This window comes from Muscardinus avellanarius, assembly GCF_963383645.1.
Source record: "Muscardinus avellanarius genome assembly, chromosome: 2".
Taxonomy (NCBI): Eukaryota; Metazoa; Chordata; class Mammalia; order Rodentia; family Gliridae; genus Muscardinus; species Muscardinus avellanarius.
In genome coordinates, this window is record NC_137787.1 from 65,908,525 (window position 1) to 65,927,870 (window position 19,346).

Sequence of the window (19,346 nt, forward strand, 5' to 3'; positions counted from 1 at the left end):
AATATAAACCGGGCATGGTGGAACACACTTGTAATCCCAGCATTCGGGAGGCTGAGACCTGAGGTTTGGGGTTCGCGGACAGCCTCAGCTACTTAGTGAGGCCCTCTGCAACTCAGTGTGACCCCGTTTCAAAATAAAGAATAAAAAAAAAAATAGGGCAGGGGGTGTAGCTCGGAAGTCGAATGCCCCTGGGTTCCATCCCCAGACCCGCAAAATAAGATAAAATAAAATAAAATAAATAAAATATAAAGAAAACTCAAGAAACTCAGCACTAAAACAATCCAATCAAAAAATGACCAAGTGACTTCTGGGAAGATGGCGATGGAGAAAAGCGGGGCTTACGAGCCCCACTAACAACCAATCTCTATTACTACAAAATCAGCACCTTTTATAGCCAGAAAACACCATGAGCAGAGAAACAAAAAAGCACCAGGCTCCAGAGAGGAGGGGAACTCAGAACGGAGCTCACAGCCAGAAAGGAAATACGCCGGCCTCACGGCCGAGGACACAGCAGCAGCGCCATACTGCCGGTGGCAGCGGCAACTTCACCAGATGGCACCAGACCAACGAACTCAACAGCCTACCAGGCTCCAGAGAGGAGCGGCGGACAGCGAGCTGAGGTGAGCAACTGCGATCAGCCAGGCGAGATTCGGCAGATTTTTCGGCGCAGGGAGCTTCTAAAGCTCCCAGGGGCTGGGCTCAGCGCACCCTGCAGGGACTCAGAGCAGAGCTCAAAAACAGAGAAGAAATACGCCAGCCTCACGGCCAAGGGCGTGACAACGGCGCCATATTGCCACCGGGGTGGCAGCAGCGAATTCACCAAGTCCACTACAGCTCCATCGGCACACTCAACAACAGTGAGTCAAATTGCGGCCCCTAGAGGAGAAATCCCAGTACTGACTCCCAGAGACTTGACCCAGTCGGGGAGTGGCGGTGGCAGAGATATCACACTATAGTCACAACTCCATGCAGGAGAACACCCAGCCTGGCACCCCCCATGGTCTAAAGCAGCCTCGATTGACTCCCTGGGTCTGAGACTTTGCGATACAACCAAGTAAAGGAGTAGTGGGGTCTGAGATAACCACAGACTCGAGATCCAGAGCACCTTAAGTGAAGCCATAGTGACCCAGGGAAGAACCCAGAGAAGGCACAAACTTCTGAAATCATGGGAAAGAGGAATAACAATGGAGTAATGAATGCCCACAACCCCACAACATCAGAACCTGATAACACAGAAATTCAGAGATTTCTAGAAGATCAAATCAGGAAAATAACTGCAGAAATAATAGAGGTGTTTCGAAAAGAATTCAGAGAGAGCCAAAAAGAGATAAAGGATGTAATCAATGAAGTAAAGGCCTCAATTCAAAGTATAAACAACCGATTAGACCACATGGAGAATAGAATCTTGCTCTTAGAAGATGATCATTCCAAAAATGAACACATAGTTTCTAATCTAGGAAAAAATATCCGACAGCAGGAATCTGACATTGAAGAAATATGGGCCCATTTTAAGAGAGCTAACCTAAGAATAATTGGAATAGAGGAGGGAAAAAAAGGTGAAACCAAAGGGATCAACAATATCTTCAAGGAAGTAATAGCAGAAAATTTTCCAAACATAGAGCAAGAGGTCGATACGCAGGTCCAGGAAACGTATAGAACTCCCTTTAGAGAGGATCAGAGAAGAGGATCCCCACGCCACATAATTGTCAAAATGACCAATGTGGAAGCCAAGCAGAGAATCTTATAAGCAACAAAAACAAAGGGCCAAGTGACATTCAGAGGCAAACCAATTAGAATCACTCCAGACTTCCCAAACCAAGTCATGAAAGCCAGAAGGGCTTGGAGTAACATATTCCAAACTCTGAAAGAAAACAACTTCCAGCCAAAAATTTCCTACCCAGCAAAACTTTCTATCAAATTAGATGGGGAAATAAGAAGCTTTCATGACAAACAGAAACTGAAGGAATTTATGTCTTCAAAACCAGCACTAGAGAAAATACTCAAAGAGATTAACTACAAAAAAGAAATAGGTAACAAACACCAGAACCAGAGAAAAAAGATTTTCCATCCAACAGACAACTAAAATTGGCTATCTTTGGAGATTCATTATTTATGTTAGTCTTTTACCTATTTCTAAATTGTATTGTTTGCTTTTATTGTTGCTAATTTTTAGGATTTCTAGTTGGAATATTAATATACCTTCAGATATAGCATTTGGAAATATTTTATCCCATTCTATCATTAACTTTTAACTCTGTCTACGTTGTCTTTGAATATACAATATTTCCCCCCCTAGGGAGTTTGTTTACCCTTCTGTTGCCTGTGGCATTGAAATCATATCCAAGAAAACTGCCAATTTCAATGTCATGAGGTTTTATGACCCACATTTTCTTCTAAAAGTTTATAGTCTTAAGATTTATATTTAGGTCTTTCATCTATTTTGAGTTAATATTTGTATATGGTGTTAGGTAAGGGTCCAATTTTATTCTTCTTCGTGTAAATATTATTTTTCAACAATATTTAGTTAAAAGATTATTATTTCCACCACCAAATGTCTGTGGAAACCTTGTCAAAAATAACTTGACAATATATGGAAGAATTTATCTCTAGGCTTTTATTTAACTCCAATGGTTTATATATCTGCCTTTATAACAGTATTACACTGTTTCAATTATTGTAGCTTTATAACATTTGAAATCAGAAAATATACATCTTCTAGCTTTGTTCTTTTTCGAGATCGTTTTGTGTATCTAGAGTCCATATTCCATATTAGGATAGATTTTCTCTGAAAAATAAATATATAAATATATGATAGTTTCACCTAAAAAAAAAAAAGAAAAAAATATTCTCTGGTAAGAAAGAAAGCAAAAAGAAATATTGAAATGTTATCTTTAAGTCATCAAAAGCTTGGTATCAGACAAACAAAACTGTTATGTGAGATTATAATTGTTAATTTTAGATAAATCACTATAATACTAGATGTCAAACACTAAGCCAAGCATGGGAAGGAAGGATGGGGAGGGAACGGGGTGGGGATCGGGTAGGGCCTAACTGGGCGATGTGTGCATGTATGTCTACAAAAGTTTTTTTTTTTATACCATTATGATGTATGAATACAGTGTACCAATAAAAAAAATTAAAAATTAAAAAAATGACCAAGTGAACTAAATTCAAATAGCCAATAAATGTGTGAATAATGTATGAAAAATAACCAATAGATGTATGAAAAATGTTTAACATCATTAGCAATCAGAGAGATGCAAATCAAAAGTACCCTGAGATTTCAGCTAACTCCAATTAGAATGGCAATCATTAAAAACCCAAGCAACAAAATATGCTGGCAAGGATGTGGAGAAATGGGAACTCTAATACATTGTTGGTGGGATTGCAAATTAGTGCAACCACTTTGAAAAACAGTATGGAGGATCCTCAGAAGAATGGGAACGAAACTACCATATGATCCAGCAATACCACTTCTGGGTATCTACCCAAAAGTATGAAAACCGAACTACTAAACTAATGCATGTGTATCTGTGTTCATAGCTGAATAATTCACAATTGCCAAACTATAAAACCAGCCAAGATGTCAATCAGCAGATGAATGGATTACAAAACTATGGGATATATACACAATGGAATTTTACTCAGCCCTAAAGAAGAACAAAATTACATCATTTACAGGAATATGGAAGAAACTGGAGAACATAATGCTAAGTGAGATTAGTAAGTCATAAAAAGTAAAAAATCAGATGCTCTCCCTATTATGTGGAAGCTAGGGATAAAGAGTCATAGGAGGAACTCTAGACGAAGGAGGAGAAAACATAGATGAGTAAATAAGGAGGCCTAATGGGGGGGGTGATGGGAGGGGGAAGAGGGAAATTCCCTAATGTCAATCACTAAGACAAACATGAGAAGGAGGGAGGGGGAGGGAATGGGGTGGGAATTGAGCAAGGGCTAAATGAGTGACGTGTGCGTATATGCCTCTACCATCTTGTACTCCATTAAGATGTATGACTACAATGCATCAATAAAAAAACCATGCTAATAACTTTTCCTGAGATCAATAATATAAGTTTTCTAGCCAGGTATGGTGGTGCACACTTGTATTCCCAGTACTTGGGAGGCTTAAGACAAGAGGATCGTGGGTTCGCAGCAAGTCTCAGCTACTTAGTGAGGCCCTTCACAACTTAGCAAGACCCTGTTTGAAAATAAAGAATAAATGAGGCGCTACATCCGAATATGTGTAAAAGTATGAATATATTTAATCTGGACACTCATTCTTGGGAGGGGGCAAGGGGAACGGGGCAAGGGAGGATGAGAGGGCAGCAAGAACAGTCTAAATGTATACCATTTTCAATATGTTCCACTTATAAATTTTAAAAACCCTATTAAATCCACAGATACTATCTGGGTTTGGGCTTAGTGGTTGGTTATGGTCTCCAATTCTCTTTTCAAATTCTTTCATAAATTAACCCAAAAGTTTAAAATACAATTAGTCTAGATCTGGGATACCTAGTCTATTGTCACTAAAAGAGCCCTTTTGTATTTTATGAAATTGGCCCAATTTAAGATGTGCATTTAATTTGCATAAAATATTTTATCACTAAAATTAAAGTAACCCACTCAAAAAAAAAAAAAAATAGAGCCAGGCATGCTCGCTCACACCTGTAATTCCAGCATTCAAGAGCCAGAGACCAGAGAATCACGGTTTGTGGACAGCCTCAGTTACTTAGCAAGGCCGTTTGCAACTCAATGAGGCCCTGTTTCAAAAAATAAAAAAGAATAAAAAATAGGACTTGGGGTATATCTCGGAAGTAGAATGCCCCAGAGTTCCATCCCCAGCGCCGAAAAAAAAAGTAAAAATAGGACTGGGGTTGTACCTTGGAGGTAGAATGCCACTGGATGCCAGGCGTGGTGGTGCACGCTAGTAATTTCAGCATTCGGGAGACTGAGACCAGAGGATCTCGGTTTACGGACAGCCTCAGTTACTTAGTGAGGCCTTCTGCAACTTAGTGAGACTCTGTTCCAAAATAAAAATAAAAATAAAAATAAAAAACAGGGTGTAGCTCAGAGGTCAAATGCCCCTGGGTCCCATCCCAAGACCTGCAGAAAACAAAACAAAACAAAACAAAGAATGTCACTGGATTCAATATCCAGTACTTCAAAATAGTAGTAGTAGTCGTAGTAATAGTAGTAGTAGTAGTAGTAGTAGTAGTAGTAGTAGTAGTGGTAGTCTTTTTTTAATTAAACTTAAGCCCAGGCGTGGTGGTGCATGCTTTTATCCCAGCACTCAGGAGGCTGAGATTGGAGGATCATGGTTCACCGACAGCCTCAGCTACTTAGCAAGGCCCTTCCCAATTCAATGAGACCCTGTTTCAAAAAAATATTTAAAAAATTAAACCTAAGTCACTTTTTAATTTTTTTTACAGGCTTGATCATTTTTTTACATAAATTCTTTAATAATACAGCAATGTATCCAAAATTAACAATGATAATCTCACATAACAGATTCATTTGTCTGATATTAAACTTTTAATCACTTAGAGGTAACATCTCAATATTTATTTCTCATTTTCTTTCTTACCAGAGGATATTTTTCTTTTTTATTAAGGTGAAACTATCATAATTTTTTTTCAGAAAAAAATCTATACTAACATGAAATATGAACTCTAAATATCCAAAACAATATCAAAAAGAAACACAGCTAGAAGATGCACATTTTCTGATTTGAAACCTTATAAAGCTACAATAATCGAAACAGTGTAGTACTGCTATAAAAGCATATATATAAATCAGTGGAGTAAAATGAAAAGCCTAGAAATAAATTCTTCCATATATGGTCAAGTTATTTTTGACAAGATTTCCAAGAACATTTGGTGAAGGAAATAATAATCTTTTCCCTAAATATTGTTGAAAAATAATAATTACATGAAGAAGAATAAAATTGGACCCTTACCTAACACCATATACAAATATTAACTCAAAATAGATAAAAGATAAAATGGGATAAAATATTTCCAAATGCTATATCTGAAGGTATATTCATATTCTAAATAGGAATCCTAAAAATTAGCAACAATAAAAGCAAACAATATAATTTAGAAATAGGTAAAAGACTAAAAATAGATGATGAATCTCCAAAGATTTTTATATGACCAATAAACACATGAATATCACTCATCATTATCATAATATAACTAATCATTAAGGAAATACAAATAAAAACTACAGTGAAATACTACTTCACATTTGTTAGGATGGCTACTTAACATGAATTACCTTGCTCCAGTCCTTTACCTTGAGTTTGTTACTCTCTTTACTTGTAAAGTGTATTTCTTGTAAGCAGCAGATGGATGGATTCTGGGTTTTAATCCATTTTGCCACTTTATGTCTTTTTAGTGGGGAATTGAGGCCATTTACATTCAGTGTGATTATTAAGAGATAACTTTTAATTCCTAACATGTTAAGATTTTATTTCTGTTTGAAATATTATTTATTCTTCTTTGCTTAGTTGTCTGCTGGATGGAAAATCTTGTTTCTCTGGTTCTGGTGTGCATTATCTATTTCTTCTTTGTAGTTAATCTCTGAGTATTTTCTCTAGCGCTGGTTTTGAAGACATTAATTCCTTCAGTTTCTGTTTGTCATGAAAGCTTCTTATTTCCCCATCTAATTTGATAGTTTTGCTGGGTAGGAAATTTTTGGCTGGAAGTTGTTTTCTTTCAGAGTTTGGAATATGTTACTCCAAGCCCTTCTGGCTTTCATGACTTGGTTTGGGAAGTCTGGAGTGATTCTAATTGGTTTGCCTCTGAATGTCACTTGGCCTTTTGTTTTTGTTGCCTATAAGATTCTCTGCTTGGCTTCTACATTGATCATTTTGACAATTATGTGGTGTGGGAAACCTTTTCTCTGATTCTATCTAAAGGGAGTTCTATCAGTTTCCTGGACCTGTGTATCGACCTCTTGCTCTATGTTTGGGAAATTTTCTGCTATTATTTCTTTGAAGAGATTATTGATCCCTTTGGTTTCACCTTCTTTTCCCTCCTCTATTCCAATTATTCTTAGTTTTGCTCTCTTAAAATGGACCCATATTTCTTCAATGTCAGATTCCTGATGTCTGAATTTTTTTTTCTAAATTATAAATTATGCGTTCATTTTTGGAGTGATCATCTTCTAGGAGTGAGATTCTATTCTCCATGTGGTCTAATCGATTGTTTATAGCTTGAATTGATGCCTTTACGTCAATGATTGCATCCTTTATTTCTTCTAGACTCTCTCTAAATTCTTTTCAAAGGTCCTGTATTATTTCTACAGTTATATTCCTGATTTGATCTTCTGGAGATCTCTGAATTTCTGTGTTATCAGGTTCTGATATTATGGAGTTGTGGGCGTTCATTGCTCTATTGTTGTTCCTCTTTCCCATGATTTCAGAAGTTTGTGCCTTTCTGGGTTCTTCCCTGGGTCACCACGACTTCACTTAGGGTGCTCTGGATCTTGAGTTTGTGGTAATCTCAGCCACCACTACTCCTTTACTGGGTTGTATCACAAAGTCTCAGATCCAGGGAGTTAATCAAGGCTGCGAGAGACCGTGGGGGTGCTGGGCCGGGCCTTTTCCCACAGGGAGCTGTGACTAGGGTGTGGTACCTCTGCCACCGCTTCACTAGGTTGGACTGCAAAATTTCAGACCCAAGGAGATTATCAAAGCTGCACAAGTCAGCCAGGCATGGTGGCGCACGCTTGTAATCCCTGCACTTGGGAGGCAGAGACAGGAGGATCGCACAGGTTCGAAGCCAGCCGTGTGAGCTGGCTTAGGAGACCCTGGTTCCAAATAAAAATGTAAAAATAGGTCTGGGAGTGTAGCCCGGAGGTAGAAGGGCTTCCAGGAACCCCAGTACCACCAAAAAAAAAAAAAAAAAAAAGCTGCACAAGTCTCTAGAAATGCAGTGCTGGATTTCTCCTTTAGGGGGCTCCAATTTCACTTACGGTTATTGTGTGCGCTGATCTGGAACTGTCACAGGCATGATGAGCTCGCCACTGCTGCTGGCAATATTACACCAGTGCCATGCCCTCGGCCGTGAGGATGGCATATTTCTTTTCTGGTTGTGAGCTCCATTCTGAGTTCCTGGAAGGCATGATGAGCCTCGCCATTGGGAGTTTTAACGTTCTTTGTGCTGAAAGAACTGTTGAATTACACCCAAATGATGCGCAGCTGCTCACTTCAGCTCCTTGTTTACCTTTCCTCTCTGGAGCCTGGTGCTGTGAGGCAAGATGGTGCCAGTGCGGCTCCACTGCCACAATGCGGGCTGGGTTCTTTTCTGGTCTCTGGTTGTTCTTCTAGTCTTCTTTTTCTCTGTCCCGTGTGTTTATATTTTTTATTTCTCTGCTGATAGTGTTCTCTGGCTATGAAAAGCGCTGGTTTTGTGGCAATAGAGATCGAGTGTTAGCAGGACTCGTAAACACTGCTTTTCTCGGTTGCCATCTTCCCGGAAGTCCCGCTAAGTCACTTTTTTAATTTGACACTTTTACAAATATTACGTTAAATCAGAACTAAGGAAAATATAAAGCCAAATACAGGCAGCTCTGAAGGGAAAAACAAATAGGGATCTTGGTACTCAACTGTCAGAACAATTCATTTGTGTTTTACATCCTACCGTTGGTGACATTAACAGAATTTAATTTAGCAATTTAACTATTTTTATATTGTAATTCTCTGCAGCCATTTTCCATATGTAGCTACCACTGCAACTAGCAATAATAGCCTTTCATCTTTAAAATGCTTCCAATTGCCGGGTGTTGTGGCGCATGCTTGTAATCCCAGCATTTGGGAGGCTGAGACAGGAGGATTTCAGTTCGCGGACAGCCTCATCTTAGTGAGGCCCTCTGCAACTCAGTGAGACCCGGTTTCAAAACAAAGAATAAAGTATAGGGCAGTGGCTATAGCTCATAGGTCAAATGCCCCTGGGTTCCATCCCCAGACCCCCACACACACACAAAAAAAAAATGCTTCCAATTAATACTACTTAAATTAGGAGTCACCTAAGAATTTTCCAAATTAATACCCTTTTCCTACAATTTGAAGTAGAGTACTATTCTATTTATTTGCATTAAGCCCAAATTATATGGCTATTTTTGTAACAAATCAATGACTAGCTTTTTTGCTTTTGTTGTCATTTTTTTGAAGATTAAGTTAGTTTGAGATTTTTGTATTGAATTTTCACTTAACTAGAGTAACTAATTTTTTCATGCAGGCCTTTAAATAGATCAAATTTATATATAGTGTATTAAACATTTAACAAAGCAATTTCTTTTTTTTTTTTTCTTTTTTTGGTGGTACTGGGGTTCCTGGAAACCCTTCTACCTTCAGGTTACACTCCCAGACCTATTTTATATTTTTTATTTGGAAATAGGATCTCTTAAGCCTTCGAACCAGTGCAATTCTCCTGTCTCCGCCTCCCAAGCTCAGGGATTACAAGCGTGCACCACCACACTCAGACTAAGCAAAGCAATTTCAAGTGTCATGGTTCATTGTTTGCATAAATATTTATATGCAAACTATGGTCATTATTCAAAGGGCTTTCATGTCTATAGTTATTGCTGTTGATAGCAGATATCATTTACTGAATACTATTATATACCAGAAACTCTACTAGGGACTATACACATACACCAGTGAGGATATTGTTGCTCCATTTTCCATTAGAGGAATTTGACACAAAAAAATAACTTATTTATGATCATATAATTTGTAAATAGAGAAAGTGATAACCAAACATGGAGCCAATTCTGAATCTGTAGAGTCCACAGTCTTTTCATGAAGTTCTACTTTTTATACTGAAGCAAGACCACATTTATAAATAGTTAGCATAATATATCATCAACTGCCTTTTCTTGTTCTATTATTTTGTTCTCTTAAAATTGTTTATGCTTAGCCGGGCGTTGGTGGCGCACGCTTGTAATCCCCGCGCTTGGGAGGCGGAGACAGGAGGATAGCGCAGGTTCGAAGCCAGCAGCGCTGACTTGGGGACCCTGTTTCCAAAAATAAAAAAAATAGGTCTGGGAGTGTAGCCCGGATATAGAAGGGCTTCCAGGAACCCCAGTACCACCAAAAAAAAAAAAAAGAAAAAAAAATTGTTTATGCTTCCTAGGAACATGTTTTTTCTGATGAAATATAATTTAGTTAGTAGGTGAATTATATTTTTTTAGAAAAAGGCACCTGCTAGTCTAGTGATCTTTGTTCACTAGCATGCTAAGACATATTTCTGATGATTAGAATCTTCTTCATGAAGATATTCTCTTTAGCTGGAATTCTATTACTAATATTTTTCTATCACTGATGGATGCATAAATAAAGATTGCAATATCTAAAAAACACTGGGGATGTGTATTTACATTTCATAAAATAAACCTAGTTAATCACACAAAAAAATGTCACATTTTTAATTTAATCATATTAATAAAATGCATGCATATATACACAAATACTACGTATTTCTTTTCCTGTTTCTACTTAAAACCATGTTGCAACTTGATGCAAATATCAAACACAACTAGAAGTTTTCTCTCTTAGAAGAAATTTAGGATATCATGAACACTGTTATCCTAAAAATCCCTAGTCAAATTATTAGAATATCTAAACTGAAGTTCTAAATTAATTGTTTGTAATACCCAAAGTACATCAACCACTTAGATCAATTTTTGTGATATGAATGATAAATTTCAAATTTCATAAGTAAAATAATTCCATAGGTATTGTGAAAGTACTAAAAGCCAGTACATATTTGAGGATCCAAAGGGCCTTTTCTGCTAGCTCTTTGAATATTCTATATAAGTATGTGAATCCATGCATATATTTTATTTAAACACTGGCCTGGCAACATTTGCTTAGAGCCAGATAGAGACTGACTCCTATCTAAAAATTTTAAAATACAAGAAATTACTTACCTCTTCCTCTGATTCATCTTCAGCAGAATTTTCAAGTCCTAATTCAATCAGATATAACACCATGCAGAGTACATGTTCTGAAAGATTTTGATGATCCATCAAAATCTTTAAAAAGGGAAGGAAATGCCTCATAAGTACTTTTTTCCACAAAATATATTTCATTTAAAGATCCCCAAACATTTTAATATGAGTGAAAATAACATAATCACGTATATAAAATCAGATATGTAAAGTGAAGCTACATCTTGCTGAATATACAAACTAAAACCAATAAACAGGTTTCCTCAGAAGACTACATAGTACTTTAAGCACTATCTAGAAAAGCAGTTCAAAGATTTCCTAAAGATTTACACATTAAATTGTCCACTAAACCGCTAATACAAATATACTAGTAGTATTTCATAAAAATAAATTATTTTGAGATGGGTTCTTACTGTGTTACCTAAGCTGGTCTTCACTCATGGGCTCCAATGAGCCTCCTGCCTTTGCCTCCCAAGTAGTTGGGACTATAGGCACACTCCACCATGCCTGGCTTAAATGTGTTATTTCAACATGTGGTTTACATGATGAAAAATGAAAATGGTTACTAGAAAGGCTTCTCAGAAATATTTGACAAATAAGTCACTTAAGATCTAATCTTTTGAAACTAAAAAATAAAGACTTTCACTTCCCTGACTTTCTAATGTTTATTTTGACTACTGGGAGGCTTTTTCCATTCATCTCTTGTGTGGTAAAGAACATACGCTTTCAAAACCTTTTAAAGCTTGATTTTTTAAACAAATTCTATTTATGCCTATTTGACCTGTAGCAACTAAATTTAATAAATACTTTTTAAATAGTTTAAAAATATTGTATTAGAAATCTTTGTAACAAATAATTTTTTGTTCAAATATTTTTAATTTTTTAATAATGATTTTTTAATTTATTTTCTTTGCAGCACTAGGGATTGAACCCAGGGCCTTGCACATGCGAGGCAAGAGCTTTATTACTGAGCTACAACTCAACTCTTTTAATTTTTAATTTTTTTAATTCCATATAGATGTTCTTTATATCTAGTTGCATAATATTTATGTCTACAGTAATTTTTTAGACATTTTGTTATTTTATCTATACAAAATGAATATAGTTACTTTATCTTTATCTTTTCTCTTATCCAAATTAGATCATCACAATCATACACACACACACACACACACACACACACACACACACACAATCTACAATGTTTATACAATTTTTGAGTATACAATACCACTCAAATAAGTCGATTCTGCGTGAAAACACCCAAAAATAAAACAAATTCTAAGTAACAGGAAGCTAAATGCATTCTTTGTGCTTCTAAGACTTTTATCAAAAACATCTTTGATATGACATGGAAACCCCAACCAAAACCCTCTATGTCACACCCCAAATTGGAGTTTATAAAAAGCAAAGAGAAGCAGGGCATGGTGGTGCATGCTTGTAATCCCCACGCTTGGGAGGTGAGAGGGGAGGATCCCACAGGTTCGAAGCCAGCCTCAGCTACTTAGTGAGACCCTGTTTCCAAACAAAATATAAAATAGGTCTGGGAGTATAGCCCGGAGGTAGAAGGCCTCTGGGTTCCACCCCCAGTACCACCAAAAAAAAAAAAAAAGCAAAGAGAACCACCATAAACTAAGGTGACTGGCCCACAGTTTCGTCATTTTAGCGGGTTCAGTGGTTGTTTGATCCCTTTGTTCATTCTGTAACTCCAGTAGTTTTACAATATTTCACTTCTTATTTAAAGAAGCCATAAACAAGTATTTCTATATGAAACTGAATAAGAAAGCTGCCCATAAAGTATGGTATAGCTACTTCATTATTTTCAACTTGAAATTCAAATATGCAATTATATCCTCAGACATCTTAAATGGACAAATGTGCTTTGCTTTATGTGTTACTTCTATGTAAATACTATCCTTTAGGGCTTTTCTTTGAAAATTATTAAAATAAATTCTAATTGAAGTCTTTATGTTACCTTGTAAAGTAGAGTGAACAGCACAATGTGTAAAGTTTTGCAGTGCAAAAGTCTCATGAGACCTTTATAGCTAGGATGGAGTGATGTCCTTTTCTTATAAGGAGGCCAAGGATTTCCAGGAAATTTCCCACTCTGTTTTAAACTGTAAAAATAAAACAAAACCAAAATTAGATGATAGATTCAAAATTAAACTATGGTTTAATTAGTAATTTATAAACTTCAATTTCTGTCACGTTTTTCTATGCAGTACTACTTCGAATCATTATTGCTTTTAAATGCCAAACATCTTTCTCTATACACGGTACATTATTATAACCTTTTCTACTGAAAAAAAATTAATAGAAATTGTAGGTGTGGTGGCATATTCCTATATCAGTACTTGGGAGACAGGGGGATCACAGGTTTGAAGACTGCCTCAGCAATTTAGCAAGATCCTGTTTCAAGCTAAAAATGGCTAGGGATATAGTTCAGAGGTTGACTGTCCCTGGGTTCATTCCCCAGTACCACAAAAAAAGATTGACTGACTGAATGAATGAATGAATGAATGAATATAGCTATACTAAAACTAGAAAGAAATAATAATGTAAAAAATGCTAACAAAGAGGCCAGGCACAGTGGTGCAGACCTATTGTCCTAGCTACTCTGGAGGCTGAGGCAAGAGAATTGGTTGGGCCCGTACTGGGTAACACAATGGGACACTTTCTTTAAAAGAAGAAAGAAGAAGGAAGAGAACAAAGTAAAGTTTTCAGCAAAGAAATTTCCCATTCTAACTAATCAAAACAGATAATCTAAAAACTCTCCTACTACCAATGGCTGGAAAAGCTAGGTGAAATATAAAAAATAATTTTTTTGTACTACTGGAGATGAAACCCTGGGGCATCCTACCTCCAAGCTACACCCCACAGCTCTATTTTTTATTCTTTATTTTGAAATAGGGACTCAATGAGTTCCAAAGGGCCTCACTAAGTAGTTGAAGCTGTCCACGAACCCGGATCCTGTCTCAGCCTCCAAAATGGGGGCATTACAAGCATGCACCACAACGCCCAGCTAAAATATAATCTTTTGAATTATTTGAGCTCACAAAAAAGAAAACAGAGTTTCCCAGGTACCAGAAAAAAAGAAATTAACAAGAACTAACACTGTACCAACGGTTCTAAAGTCTTTGAGAAGGCCGAGCGCAAGGTGCCGGGTTCATGCAAGATCTGATCAGAGATGGAACTGAGAGCCCCAAAAACTGAGACCCATGAAAGTCTTTAATCTCAACAAAAGAGGATAACTCATAAGGAAATATAAGAAGTTCCTCTGTCTCTTCTAGGATGGAAGAAGAACAGGCTCCCCAAGATAATGATTACAAACTTGTATGCAAAAAAAATAGCAGACTCGACATAAAAGACAAAATTTGAGAGAAATACATAGAGATACTGACAAGTCCACAATCATTGCTAAAGATATTAACATATTTCTGCCTGAAAACTGAAGAAAAACAAATAAGGAAAAATTTTACAATATAACAAACAAACATAAGGCAAGGACAAATAAATAACATTGAACAATTAGATGCACTTAAAACATTTATAAATTTTAAGTGCATTTAGAACATTTATAAAAATTTGCTAAATGCTAGGGTGCAAATTAAATTTTGACAATTACTAAAAGAATTGATACATGGACCACAATGACTTGTAACACAGCAAGTCAAACTAGAAAGCAAATTAAAAAGATACTCCAAAACTACAGAAATAGACATTTTAAAATACTTTGGATTAGAAACCCACATCATTAAAACCCTAACATAAACTTTTAAAAATCAAAAACTGTAATCCCAGGTACACAGGTGGCTAACGCAGGAAGATTACAAGTTTTAGATCAGCTTGGGCAACTTAGTGAGACCCTATCTCAAAATACAAAATAAAACTCACTGTGGATTCAGCTTAATAGTAGAGCATCCCTGGGTTCAATCCCTAATATCAATTTTAAAACATTTTAAGCTCAACTATACATAAAAAAAAAATTGTGAGATATGACCAAAGCAATTTTGGAAGGGTATTTATGGTCTTAAATTAATATATTTTTAAAAAATAAAAAACTAAGCATCCAAAGTAAGGAACAAGAAAAATCCATACTAAGTTGAAAGAAGATAATGATGAATAATATAGAAACACAGAATAAAAAAGAAAACAAAGGGGAAAAAGAAACAAAATCAAAAGTTGGTTCCTAAAAATAGTAAAACTGATAATCCTCTCATAAACTAATCAAGAAAGCAAGGTTTTTTAGATTAAGTATATATTTAAGACAAATAGATTTCTTACCAAAAAATGATTTAGCAATCCCTCTCTAAGAAATAAAAAACATTGACAGATCTATAACCTTTTAAAAAAGTGAATAAGTAGTTTTAAGTTGGCCACAAAAAAAGAAAAGCTGCATGAGGCCCAGATGGTTGAACAGACAAATTCTATCAAAACTTTACCCAAAAAAATCCACATAAATAAGAAAAAGTTGGACTACAATCTCACAGCATGCATTAAAATTAACTCAAGACTGGCTGGGTATGGTGATTCATGCCTATAATCTCACTATTTGTGAGTCTGAGATAGAAAGATCACAAGTTTGAAGCCAGTCTCAACAATTTAGCAAGACCTTATTTCAATATAAAAAAGGGGTAGGGATATATCTCAGAGTTAGAATTCCCTGGGTTCAATCTCCAGCACCAAAATGAGGGGGAAAAAAATTAGATCAAAATGGATCAGACTTCAAAGTAAGAGATAAAACTACAAGCCTGTTACAGGAAAACACTAGCTTAAGTCTTTGTGATCTTAGACAACAGATATTACACTAAAAGTACCAGTAACAAAAGAAAAAAATAATTGGAACTCATCCAAATTTAAAACTTTGATACTTTAAAGAAAACTTTCAAGTAAGTGAAAATACAACCCACAGAATGGTAAAAAATATTTGTAATTCGTTTTTCTGCTAGGCCTAGCATTTAGAATATATAAAGAGCTCTTAAAACTCAATAATAAAGCCGGGCATGGTGGGGCATAGATAGCCTCAACTACTTAGTGAAGCCCTTTACAATTCAGTGAGACCCTGTTTCAAAATAAAAAATAAATTAAAAAAAAACAGGGCTAGGAGTGTAGCTGGGAGGTAGAATGTCCCTGGGTTCCATCCCCAGTACCGTAAAAAAAAAAAAAAAAAAAAACACTTCAATAATAGAAAGAGTTAGGTGGGGTGGCCCATGCACCTGTAGTCCAAGAACTTGGGAGGTTGAAAAAGGAGGATCGCAGATTCCAGACTAGCTTAACAGTAACTTAGAAAAACCTTGTTTCAAAATAAAAAGGGCTTTAGCATGTATCTCAGAGACAGAATGCCCTGGGTTTAATCACCAGTACTGCATTCAATCAATCAATCAATAAATAAATAAATATAATAACAATAAGAAAGTCCAATTAAAAACTGAGAAAAAGCCGGGTGTGGTGGTGCATGCTTGTAATCCCAGCACTTGAGAGGCGGAGACAGGAGGATCGCGCAGGTTTGAAGCCAGCCTCACTGGCTTAAGAGACCCTGTTCTAAATAAAAATATAAAAAATAGGTCTGGGAGTGTAGCCCAGAGGTAGAAGGGTTTCCAGGAACCCCAGTACAACAACAACAACAAAAACTGGACAAAGTACTCAGCAGTACCTGTTCCCTTAGTAACCACAGGCAGACAGGTAAAGGGACAAAAATAAGAAGAATTGGATAAAAATTGCCTCTTTTCACCATTGCAACAGAATTCCTCTGGAGAGGATAAAACTCCAAGGACAGGTATAAAGATGGGAGATTAAAATCATGTTATATGTATTTGACTCAGAGCCACTCTACCTTATCTCCCCTTCTATTCACAGAATAGTTGTAACCAGACCATACCTTTTGAGCAATATTTGAAGATACTTCTCTGAAAAATATGACCAGAACAAAATGATGTAAAGCGACAAGTATAAGGTATCTCAATAAACCCATGTGCCTAAGTCACTGTCTTAAAGTTCAGCATTTACAAGCTTAGCCAAGTAATCAGAATTATGAGATGTCCAAGGAGTGCCTTTCACATGAATGCTAAAGATGAAACAACAGATAATGTATCTTAGAGGAAAGAGATATTATGTAGGTAGGGGGGAAATATAAAATTGAAAAACTCTCCTTAACATACCAGAGAAGTGAACTGCACCTATGATTCATGAAAAGAAAGCCATAAAATAACTGCATCTTTAAGTGCTTTCTATTCAGTCCTTTGGTAGTCATATATAAGCATACTTTTTAAAACAATCCCAATATCTCACGATGAAATAGTTCAACTATTCTATTTCATTTGACATAAAAAGGCAATTTTTACTTTTTATTTTGTCTTCTTTAAGCACTAGCGCCTAAATATGCAGTGCCTCATGTTACAAAATAAAGCTTATATATTTGCTCAAGGCAGCAGGTAATACATCATTTTGACTGCTCTTTTCAAAAGCATTAATGGAATAATGCAAATGAAATGCTACATGACAGCAAAAATAATTTTAAGTGACTCAAAGCAAACCTAATTACTGACCAGTTGGAGACAAAAATGATATATATAAAGTCATACATCATACTTTCAAACATGGGGCAGTAGCCATTAACCTTCAAGATGAGGGATGAGAAACAACATAAATTACAGTATTAAAAAAGGTACTTTCCAGTGGAATTTATAACAGCCCCTGGATGAAATCACTTTTGTCTTTTAGAAAGAGCCTAGACTAACATTGCCATTAGCGAACATATTTCATTGAGCTTCTCCAGGCCATGGTGTCCTCATGCATAAAATATAACAATGAACTGATAGTTTCCCAGACTAGTTTGTTTTTCTGTTGCTATTGTCTTGTGCTTCCTTTTAATTGCTGACCTGTCCCTTAAGGAGTATCTGGGAAGGAGCACGGGAAGCTGCAGCAGGGTGAGCTACCTTCATTCTCATAGGCCTTCTCTTGCTGTTGCTGCTGCCAACCTGCAGTGATGGCCCACAAGACACTTTTGTAGAATCTGCACTAAGTCTTGAAGGTGCTCCAGCAATAGGAGCCTAAGATTCTAAACACTAAGCATCACATAAAACCAAAAGCTTATGCTCACCTAAACTCTCAGCACAAAAATTAAAAGAAATTTACTTTTAGTGTACCTAACAAATGTTGATTGCCTCCCTACAAAATGCCTGTCACAAAACTATAGATTCTGAGGATGTAGTAGTTTTCATTTAGCTATTTTTCACTATTATTCTTCAAAAAGCCTTTTTTTTTTTTGTCTTCTTGCAAATAAAAGAGGTCTTCACCCAGTAAAATCAATTAAGTAACTCTTTGTCCCTTAAAACTAAAAGAGTAAGAAAATTACTAACAGCCAGTATGTCCTACAGTTTATTATTATCTTCCTAACTGCACTTAAATAAGAATTAGAAAAATAAACAACAACTAAGATATATTACAATATACAAGCTATCCGGGCATTGTGGCACACGCTTGTAATTCCAGCATTTGGGAGGCTGAGACAGGAGGATCACAGTTCACGAACAGCCTCAGCTATTTAGTGAGGCCTTTCACAACTCAGAGACCGTTTCAAACAAATAAAAAGCCTAAAAAATAGGGCTGGGGGTGTAGCTTGGAGGTATAATGCCCCTGGAGATGGGAATCCCCAGGACCACACAAAAAAAGGAATACACATGCTATATTTTACATAAAAATGAATTTCAAATCATTAAAGTTTTAAAAGGAAACAAATACATTTCTTTATAAATATACTTAAGTATAGCAAATGTTATCAGACAAATATAATAGTTTTGACACGGAATTTCAAAGATTAATTTACAAGAAAGAAAGCTTTCATGATCTAAAGCCACAAAGTTTATTTGTCATCAGTTATTACTATTACTAGTACACATTTATTTTAAAATACAGATCTTCAAACTGCTATGAAACATACAGCACTCCCAGAAAAGGCTTTTAAATTGAGGGAACAGAGAGAATTCAGAAACAAAGAATAAAATGGGAAAAAAAAATAAAAATAGCTTTAAAGATATAGTTATATCTAACATGTGACACAGCTATAAATAAAAGCATAATATAGATCTAAGCAACTATTAACACACAATAGATTTAAAAACACAGGTATCCTCCAAACAGAAAAGGTACACCTATATTCCACAGTATGTGCCTACGCCAGATTTCTTAACACTGGTACTAATGACATTTGGGGTCAGATATTCATGTACAGTTCCTGGTTGTGGGGAGGCAGAACTAGCCTCTACCAGATGTCAGCAGGAACCCTACTAATCTTCAGGAAATGCAAAATGTTTCTTGTGAGACAAAAGTCATACTAACTTAAACATCACTGCTCTAAGAAATGAATTACTCAGAATTAAATAAAAAAT

At 36.1% G+C, this 19,346-nt stretch overlaps 1 protein-coding gene across 1 annotated transcript in view; it reads right to left on the bottom strand.

The window, feature by feature from the left end:
* The window catches only part of UBR3 (ubiquitin protein ligase E3 component n-recognin 3), a gene marked incomplete at both ends in the record, with an annotated part of 174,804 nt that overhangs the window by 76,760 nt on the left and 78,698 nt on the right, over positions 1-19,346 (bottom strand). The window contains 2 exon segments of the mRNA XM_080689213.1: positions 10,939-11,043; positions 12,935-13,076. Coding sequence (XP_080545339.1) covers positions 10,939-11,043; positions 12,935-13,076 — 247 coding nt within the window.